Below are 9,639 nucleotides of genomic sequence, written 5' to 3'. Positions count from 1 at the left end.
AAATAACTCAAGATGACCTTGTCTCTCTACTCACCAAACTGCCAATTACCATTCTCACCTTGAATCCTCACTAACTTGTTCTTCTTCCTCCTTTAAGAAGCCTTCATGTGAAAATACTTAAAATTTTGATCACCTTCTTTCAGCCACAAAGCTTTAGACCTTTGCCTCCACGTGATTCATCTTTTTCCAACCATTTTTGTACCTCCTCCTGAGCCTTTTTATGTTCTTCTATATGTACTCCCACATGATCATTAGTATGCAAGCTTTCCATATTCTGTTTTGCCATTTGTAACTGCTTTTGCACATTGCCAAAAGATTGCTTATTCCACCTATCTAGCTTAGTCTCACACTCCTTTATCAGTCCCAAGACAGTATTCATATCTGCATTATTTTCCCCTCCTCCAAGTAGCTCTAATAATGTCCTCACAAGTCTGCTCCCCTACCCACATTTCTTCAAATCTAAACTGCCTTTGTGATCTGATCTTGCCTCCATCCCCCTCAGTATTAACCCAAAATGGAACATGATCTGAGTAAGCCACCAGACCATGAGTAACAGAAGCACTTGGGTATTTACTCCACCATTGGGAATTAGCCATACCCCTATCAAGCCTCTCACAAATGCAATGAGGACCTACTCTACAATTGCTCCAAGTAAATTTATTACCCTGAAATCCCAAATCCCTCAAAGCACAATCATTAACCAATTCCCTAAAGGCGGACAGTTGCCAATCAGGCCTTGGATTACCTCCATATTTCTCATTATGATGCAATACTTTATTGAAATCCCCCAAAACCATCCATGCTTCATCATTTTTCCTACACAAAGAACGTAACAATTGCCATGTTTTGAATCTTTGACTCGTCTCAGGGTACCTGTAGATACCTGTAAAAGGCCATCTACCCTTTAATGAATCATCCTCCACAACAACATCGATATGACAGTATGGATAGTTGATAATAGACAGAGATATCTCCCCTCCCCAAAACAATGTGAGGCCTCCTTTTCTATCAACACTATCCACAACCAAACAATTAGGAAAACCTAATTTAAATTTACATACCTCAAATTCGCGAGTTTTGAGTCTTGTCTTCTGTAAAAACAGGATATCGGGCACTTCCCTCTTCACCAGGTCACAGAGGACTCGAATGCCTCGTGGGTTCCCAAGCCTATGGGCATTCCAACTAATGATCTTCATTGGTCCCAGCGGGACTGTTCTCCAGTCGCAGCTGATCCATTCTGTACATAATGATCAGTTCCAAGCTCACCAACTCTTTTCGTTGCTCCACACTTCGCAGGCCTGTCAATGCCCTCATCTTCATCCTCCCTAAGCAACCCCTTTCTTTTTTAGGAATGGAAGACCATTGGGGACTCACAGCTACTGCAGATGAATCTTTTGCCAAAAACAACAGTCGTTGCCACTTACGACTACTACACCCATCAGGCTTCTCCTTCATTTCCTGGCCCATCATCTCTTTCATTTTACTAGGCCTTACATTGATAGAAAGCCCATCATCTCGCAATCCCATATTAAACGCAGATAAATTCGGGTTTTATCTTCTTCCTCATTTATTTGAAATCCCCCTGTAATAGCTCCTAAAACCTAGTTGCCTCCATTCACCTGTTCCGTGTTTTCCTCCACCATTCCTTCCACACTTCTCTCCAAATTTCTTGCAATGTTAATCTCAATTGACTTAGGATCTACCTAAACTTCCGGAATAGGTACATTTTGAAAAAGAGATTCGGCGCCCATGATTTCAACACCTTGCTCCGCCACTGCTTCAGTCAACTTGCCTGAAACATATGGCTGAGCAAGTGGTTGCTCCATTCTGGGCGTCTCATGGCGATCCTAAGCATGACCTCCTTCATTCTTCCTCCATAATTTGCTGCCCTCAGCCAAGCTCCATACGACAATCTTCCCACCCCCTCAACCAGAGACTTTGTCTGCTTCAACCCACACTCCTTATCACTATGCCCTAAACAACCGCAATGGTAATAAAAATTGGGCAGCCTCTCGTAAGAGAACCTGACCCATAATGAATCTCCATCACCCATTAAGAACTTTGTACCTCTTAACAAAGGTTTTGTAACATCAGTAACAATTCTAACACGCATGAACTCCCCCAACACCATCTCCCCCTTCTCCACATCAACCTCTTCCACCTTCCTTATTTTCTTCCCTATTATATTCCCCACATACTCATTCCTAGCTCTGAGTGGAAGATCATGGAGCCTCACCTAGAATGATGCTTCTGTGATTTTTATCAGATGAACTTGCTGTCGACCATCCACCTCTTGAACCATGACCAAATGCTTATCAAATGACCATGGTCCCTCCCTTATCACAGTGATCATCAAATTCAACAAAAGTCAAGACTGAGTTAAGATCCCTAAACCGTACACCATTCACAGGATGCCAAGCCCTTTTTATCGTCATCTTGAATGCCATCCAATTAACATGCTTCTCAGTCAGTAGAGTCATAATCAATTCTATCCCACCACATAATGTGATCTCTTTCAGTTTACCAGTTTCCGCAACCACTGCATCCTCCTCTCCTTCAGTCAAAGAGAGACGCTTGTACATCTCATCCAGATTATCTTCCATTCTTGCTTCACTCGAAAACTTGCCCTACCTCAAGGACAAAAACCCTACGAAGCTGTACTAGGCAGTAGTAGTGCCTCTACTCAGGACTGGAACTAGAGAGAGGAATGTAGTCTCTAGTTATTAAAAGCTGCCTCTAATTGCCCTATCCTACTCTTTTCATTCAACAAAGATAAAAACTATATCATACATATTTTAATTACTATATACATGTGTTGTATTTAATATAGAAAAATAATAAACACAATAATTTTCACAACACATTTTACAACTATGTTTTAAAATTAATGATATTATTATAAAATATCTTATAAAAATAACATTTATAAAAGAGAAAATCTATTTTTAGTCTTGTTTGGGCATCACACGCCACACAAATCTGATGTGGCAAATCGGTCTAACTTGAAATCCGGTCCAACTAAAATAAAATCTTGAGTCCCTCTCTCATGAAGCCTCTACCTCCCTGAATCTAAACTCCCTTTCCTCCCTTCAGAAATCCCTCACCAAAATGCACCCTCACCCCATGAGAAATCTCTCTCCCCCTGTGAAATCTCTCACCAAATTCCTTTCCCCTCGTGAATGACTCTGATGAGACCAGCTCTCCATTTTTGCCAACCTTATTGACCCCCAAATCATTCACCTACGAAAGGGCCTCAACTATAACTCCAGCACAGTGGTTTCATTCTAGAGAATCACTATAATCTTGTCTAATTTGTGTATGTTGTATGGGGTTTATAGATTGACTAAGGATTTAGATTCGAAGAGGAGAACTTTGATCTGGGTATTGGTCATTTGGTCCCCAATGCTTGTGATTGTGGACTGTGTCCATTTCTAGTGCAATGGATTTTTGTTGGGGTTCTTGTTCATATCGCTTTCATATTTGGAGGAAGGGAGGGACTTGATAGGTGGGTTTTTCATTGCGATTTTGTTGTGCTTCAAGCACTTGTTCGCAGTGGTAGATGGTGGCGCTGTGATTTGTGTATGGGTATGGGTATGGGTATGGGTATGGGTATTGGACTGGTTCGGTCCGGAATTGGTTTCCGTAATGGCAAAGCAGGCCAGAACCTGTCCGGTTCCAATTCTAGGCTTTTTAGGCCCAGACCGATTCTATATAATATATATTTTAAATTATTTTTTTAATATTTTATATAATATTTTTTATATTATATATAATTTATATATATAATAATTTAAAATAAATTGAAATTTTAAAAATTTAAAATAAAATTGACAAATCACATCAATTGAAAAAAGAAAGAAATCCTAATTATCAAAAGATTTGAATTTATATACCAAAGTTGTAAATAAGATCAGTTAAATATTATTTACCAAAAAAGAAAGAAAATCACTCAAATATTATTATCAAATTTTTATGGCCTAATAAATTCTCAATAGTCAATATATTCTTTTTGGTAAGCACATGATACATTAATAAATTAGTAATACTAATATACATTAGTATATAATCTATATTAATTCTAATTTACATTTTATGGCCTCGTACTAATAGTTTAAAACTATATTACTATTAGTAATATACTTTAAGTCTATATATAAATTAGTATATATACTTTAAAATCGAAAAATTGGACCAAATCGGTAAAATCGGTTTAGGAGGGTAACTGATGCGTAATTAGTTTTTGAAAATGTAAAACTGGTATATACCGGTTCGGTTTTAAATTTTATCCAAAACTGGTCTGATTACATTCCTAATAAGAAGTTGAAAAAGATTATGAATCTTACATATAAAGAGGTGTTGAGTTTAAAAATATTATAAATTTTACGTGTAAAAAGATTTTAAGTTGAAATAAATTTAATAATTTAAAAATTAGATATTTAAATTGTAGATTTAATATAAAATTAGACTATTTCAAATCCCAAACGGGGAGACTCTTTAATATAGGATTATATAGTAGTAATATACGAAAAAATCTATTCGTTATCTCAAATTTTATTATTCTCTTATCATTTTATAATGTGATATTAAATAGTAAATTTATAAGTAAAATATAATAAATAATTTAAAATAATTTAATATTATATTATAAGATGATAAAAAAATTATAAAAATTAAAATAATAAAAATTAAGATAATAAGTAGTATTATTCGCAATATATAAGAATATCATTGCTGAGAGAAAGCGAAAAAGTGAGGGTGGGATGACCGATAACTAGGGGTCCAACGTACGGTTAAAGCTCATAGCCATTCCCGCGATAGCATACGGACAAATGACAATGGTCCCTCTGTTTACGCGTTCTCTTCCCAACTTTTTTTACTGTCAGACTCATCTTCCATTCCTCACTTTTATTCAATGCCCTAATTACATCACCTAATTAAATTCCCCCCACCCCATTTTCTATCGGCCTTCGTATTTACATTCCCAACCTAATCTCTTTTCCTTTTGTTAAGTTTCGATGTAATGTAATTCATGTAAATCGAAATCCCCCCAATCAACACAAATCACCTTCTAAAGCACAAAGTGACCAAATTATAACTATTTAGTAAAAGAGAAGCGCTCCAATTATAAAAATAAAGATATAATTTTATATGATGTATTACATTTAATTTATAATAAAAATAAATTTATAATCTAACATATCGTATTAATTCATGTTAGTTTGTGAGTTTACAATTTTTTTTTAAAATTATGAGTTTATTTTTATTAAAATGTTTTGTGACAACATTTTTTTTTTACCAAAACTGGTTTCAAAATTGGAACATATGTATATATATAATTTGGAACATTATTATTCCTAAAATAATGTTTGAATTTATCCCTAAAATAATGTTTAGGAGTTGAGAGGAAGTTGATGTCCGTGACTAAGCATTTAATATTTTAATACAACAACTATTAATGGTCAATGTTGCAGCTCTTCACCTCAATTACGTGGCTTCACCTTTCACTTTTGCAAACAATAAAATCGCTTCTTACATTTTCGTAATAATAAAAAAGTAAATATGAGATGATTGAAAATTATTTATTATATTTTATTTATAAATTTTTTATCTCATATCATATCATGAGATGATGAAAAAATAATAAAAAAAATAAATGATGAATAGATTTAACCCGCTCCACTTATCCGATCGCTACATTCTTTAGAATCTGAAATCCTAGTTGCTCTGCTCTCTCCACTAATAAAATCAACATGACGTGCCCATGTGTGATGCACATGTATGAAAATCATTCTCATCGATTCAAGAGAAATAAAACAAAAATTAGAAAAATAATATTTTTTTATTGTAAATTATTTAAAATATATCGCATGAAATGATACTTGAGAATGGTATTAAGAAAGGAAAATGTTAGGGATTAGCTGGGATCTCTCCCTTTTTTTTTTGTTTTACTTAGCGATTAAGAAAGTGTCGTTTAATAATATTATAATTTTTTTTAAAAGATATTTAAAAGTGTTAAAAAAATAATGTGAAAAAAAAAATTCACAATATTTTTCACATAAGTTTTTTCCACATATTTTTTTAATACTTTTAAATATTTAAAAAAAATTCACAATATTATTAAACAATATTTTTTTTATCAATAAAGAAAAAAAAACTAAAATTAAAAAAAAAAAAAAAGGAGGGAGAGCTCCCGTGGATTCCTAGCTTTGTCCATTAAAAAATAATAGATAGGAAACTCTTTTTTATAACATATTTTAGATGGAGTCATGGACTTATTTTTATAAAATAATTATATATTTATAATTATTTTATTAATTATATTATAAAATTACTTTTTATTTTAAAATATGTGCATTTATTTTATAATATATAAACTATCCTTTTTCACTGATATTAATCTACGGAAAATAAATAAATAAATGTGCGTGTGAAAAGAGGCACAAGAGAGATAAAGGGCATTGATTCCGCGGTAATAATTCCATCCCAGCTCCCACTGGGCCACCCGTCCCTCCATAAGTACCCGTCCTTCTTCCCGCTTTCCATCCGCCCCAGTTCCGAACACTCGCCCTCAACCCACCACCCACTCCGCTCCCACACAATTCTGATTTCTCTCTGTTTCCCTCACTGACACACACAATCACACTCGCCCTAAGCCGACACACCATGGCTGCAGTGAGTGTGCTCCGCATTGCTTCCCTTCTCTTGCTTCTCGGGGTGGCTAAGGCTAGAATCCCAGGCGTTTTTACCGGCGGTCCATGGGAGACTGCCCACGCTACTTTCTACGGTGGCAGCGACGCCTCTGGAACTATGGGTACTTTTGATTTTCATACTATGTTGAACTTCTTGCCATGTTTAATGAGGTTGCTTCCCATGTACCCATTCCCCTGCTCTGCTCTCTGCTACTCATCTCTATCCAAATCATTCCCCACCTTGTGTTTTTGTGATTTCTACTGAGAAATGTACCAAGAAATTGCTATAGTCCAGTTTGTTTTGCAGTTCAAATTCTTAATATTATTTTTTTATAGCTCTGTTAGATCTTACAACACAACATGTAGTTTTTCAAGTTTTTTAGAAAAACACCCAAGAAACCTCGTTGGAAAAATAAAGACTAATAAACACCGTTTATGGTGTGTGCAGGTGGTGCCTGTGGATATGGCAATCTCTACAGCCAAGGCTACGGAGTGAACACGGCCGCACTGAGCACGGCACTATTCAACAATGGGCTGAGCTGCGGTGCGTGCTTCGAGATCAAATGTGCCGACGACCCCAGATGGTGCAACCCTGGCAGCCCCTCCATCTTCGTCACCGCCACCAACTTCTGTCCCCCTAACTTCGCTCTCCCAAACGACAACGGCGGCTGGTGCAACCCCCCCAGGTCCCACTTCGACCTCGCCATGCCCATGTTCCTCAAGATCGCCGAGTACCGTGCTGGAATCGTACCCGTCGCTTACCGCCGGTGAGTGAACCTTATTCTCTCTTTGCATTCTTTTTTTCTTTTGCATATTTCGTGGGTCCGGATTTTTTTTCCGTACTCTCAGTTTCGACTTTGATTCAGGGAAAAATCCTTAAAAAAAGTAACGGTTGAAAACTTAAACCCGTTGGCCTTCCGTTTGGTTTACTCTAGGATTAGTTTCGAGGTTGCTTTCCCCTTGGTGCCTAAAAAGGAGTTTTCATATATAATTTTTTTAATATAATTTTATTAATAATCGCTTGATAATTAAAATAAAAAAATTATAAAAAAATAGTAAATAAACAGTAGAAAAATAATAATCTTCTTCATCCAAAATCTCCTAGGCAGACGGTAATTAATATTTTTGTGGGTCTCATAAATTAAATTTTTAGATTGAGATAAGTTTAATTTTAAAGTTTAGATGTATAAATTAAAATGAGATAATTAAAAAAATAAGAAATCGCATCAATGATCTGAAATGAGTGAAGGACAACAACCAAACATAACAGCAGATAATTGATAAACAAAAGATTATACAAAACAAAAAATTAATGAAATGAAATTATTATTATTATTATTGCAGGATCCCATGCAGAAAGCAAGGAGGGATCAGATTCACGATCAACGGTTTTCGTTACTTCAACTTGGTTTTGGTGTCCAACGTCGCGGGCGCAGGGGATATCGTGCGGCTGAGCGTGAAAGGATCTAACACTGGCTGGCTGAGCATGAGCCGCAACTGGGGTCAAAACTGGCAGTCCAACGCTGTTTTGGTTGGTCAGTCGCTTTCCTTCAGGGTCACGGCCAGTGATCGCCGTACATCCACTTCATGGAACGTGGCACCATCTCATTGGCAGTTCGGCCAAACTTTCACCGGGAAGAATTTCCGAGTCTAAAGAGTCTTTTTTTATTTTTAAATTTGTTTTACATCTTCTTCTGTTAAACTTGGCCGCCGCCAAATTTCCTTTATTTTCCCGGGAAAAAGTTGGAGGTGGTGGGAGAATTAAAGACTTGAAAGTAATAGATTCCAAAATGTAATGGTTGATTTTGGGTAGGAAGGATAATATATATAAAAGGAAAAGAGACGGTGAAAATGGTGATAGGTAGGCAAAAGTCACTGAATTGTGCAACTTTTTATTTTATTTTTGAAGCTTTTTTTTTTTTTTTTTTTTTTTTTTTGAGGACTTTGAAAGATGTGTCTGTGACTTTGGCTAGTAGTGCTGGTGAATTTGAAATCCAGCAATGGCTGAAGCGTGCATGTAGCCCGCAGCCTTATTGTGCTACTTTTTTTCAATTTTTTCTTTGATGATTTTTGCATTAAATAGTCGATGCTTGGGTTGTTTGGAAGTTATGAGCAACGAAACGTTTGGTGTGAGGATTAATCCATTAATGCATGGAAAATGCAGTGGGCTGTGACAGAAAAGGCTGCATATATGTAGGAGTAATATTGGTGTTAATGTTGAAATAATGAATTCAGTTTGTACGGTAAAGGAAAACCATAAAATAATAAATAATTTTGATATTTAGTAGATTTGGAGAGGGGGCTCACAGGAAATAAGAATCCCGCCCCCCGTCTAGTAGGCCTAGAGATCCATAGGAAACAAGAGACTCATCTCACGCCCAAGGATCAAACCGGCTTGGCCTAGAAACCCTCGAATTGATAAAATGGGGATCGAGAAAGATAATGAAGCTCTGACAATGGATTGACAAAGGCGGACATCGTCTACATAGGCTGATAAGTTACCAACAAAACTATCAGAGACCCATGCCATATTAGTTGCCTATCTCCGATATGCAACATCACAGTGATTGCCTCCGGTACGCTCAAGATATTCATGAGTTGCAACTGCTGAAAGATGTGTGAGAGAAGTAACCATCACCTGTGCCCTGAGAGTAGAAAAGGCAAGCGCCACCGACATAGACTGAGAGGTCGTCGACATATTTTTTAGAGACCCATGCCGCATTAGTTACCCTTCTCCGGTATGCTACATCTCATTACATGCCTTAGATGACCGAAGCATGAAAGTGATGGGATTGCTCCCTAACAATGGATGCAAGATGCTCCCCATACCTAATATAAAAGTAGACCACCAAGTACATATGAATTCATGCAATAACTTCTATCAAAATCCCGATTGAGAAAATTGATTTAGGCATCGAATGGTCTCCCTAACCACTCCCAAACTTTCCCT

General features: G+C 36.4%; 2 protein-coding genes across 2 annotated transcripts; one reads left to right on the top strand and one right to left on the bottom strand.

The window, feature by feature from the left end:
• Window positions 1–386: 386 nt before the first annotated feature.
• Window positions 387–1,196, bottom strand: LOC121265903. Its single transcript, XM_041169567.1, has one exon. It carries the CDS (start codon window positions 1,194–1,196, stop codon window positions 387–389), a length of 810 nt encoding a protein of 269 aa, XP_041025501.1.
• A 5,310-nt stretch (window positions 1,197–6,506) lies between these two features.
• On the top strand, window positions 6,507–8,553 carry LOC121266240 (expansin-A6-like). Its single transcript, XM_041170014.1, has 3 exons — window positions 6,507–6,811; window positions 7,138–7,456; window positions 8,034–8,553. The coding sequence occupies exons 1-3, from the start codon at window positions 6,664–6,666 to the stop codon at window positions 8,341–8,343; spliced, it is 777 nt and encodes a 258-aa protein (XP_041025948.1). The 5' UTR covers window positions 6,507–6,663; the 3' UTR covers window positions 8,344–8,553.
• The last annotated feature ends 1,086 nt before the right edge of the window (window positions 8,554–9,639 follow it).

This window comes from Juglans microcarpa x Juglans regia, chromosome 5D, assembly GCF_004785595.1.
Source record: "Juglans microcarpa x Juglans regia isolate MS1-56 chromosome 5D, Jm3101_v1.0, whole genome shotgun sequence".
NCBI lineage: Eukaryota > Viridiplantae > Streptophyta > Magnoliopsida > Fagales > Juglandaceae > Juglans > Juglans microcarpa x Juglans regia.
This window is presented reverse-complemented; position numbering and strand designations above follow the sequence as displayed.

What these genes read in the sequence shown, in the direction of transcription:
- LOC121266240 (XM_041170014.1), top strand. Translation starts at nt 6,664, where the DNA reads ATGGCTGCAGTGAGTGTGCTCCGCATTGCTTCCCTTCTCTTGCTTCTC. An exon ending in CGACGCCTCTGGAACTATGG is followed by an intron (nt 6,812 to 7,137) that starts GTACTTTTGATT and finishes TGGTGTGTGCAG; the next exon opens with GTGGTGCCTGTGGATATGGC. An exon ending in GTACCCGTCGCTTACCGCCG is followed by an intron (nt 7,457 to 8,033) that starts GTGAGTGAACCT and finishes TTATTATTGCAG; the next exon opens with GATCCCATGCAGAAAGCAAG.
- LOC121265903 (XM_041169567.1), bottom strand. Translation starts at nt 1,196, where the DNA reads ATGAAGATCATTAGTTGGAATGCCCATAGGCTTGGGAACCCACGAGGC.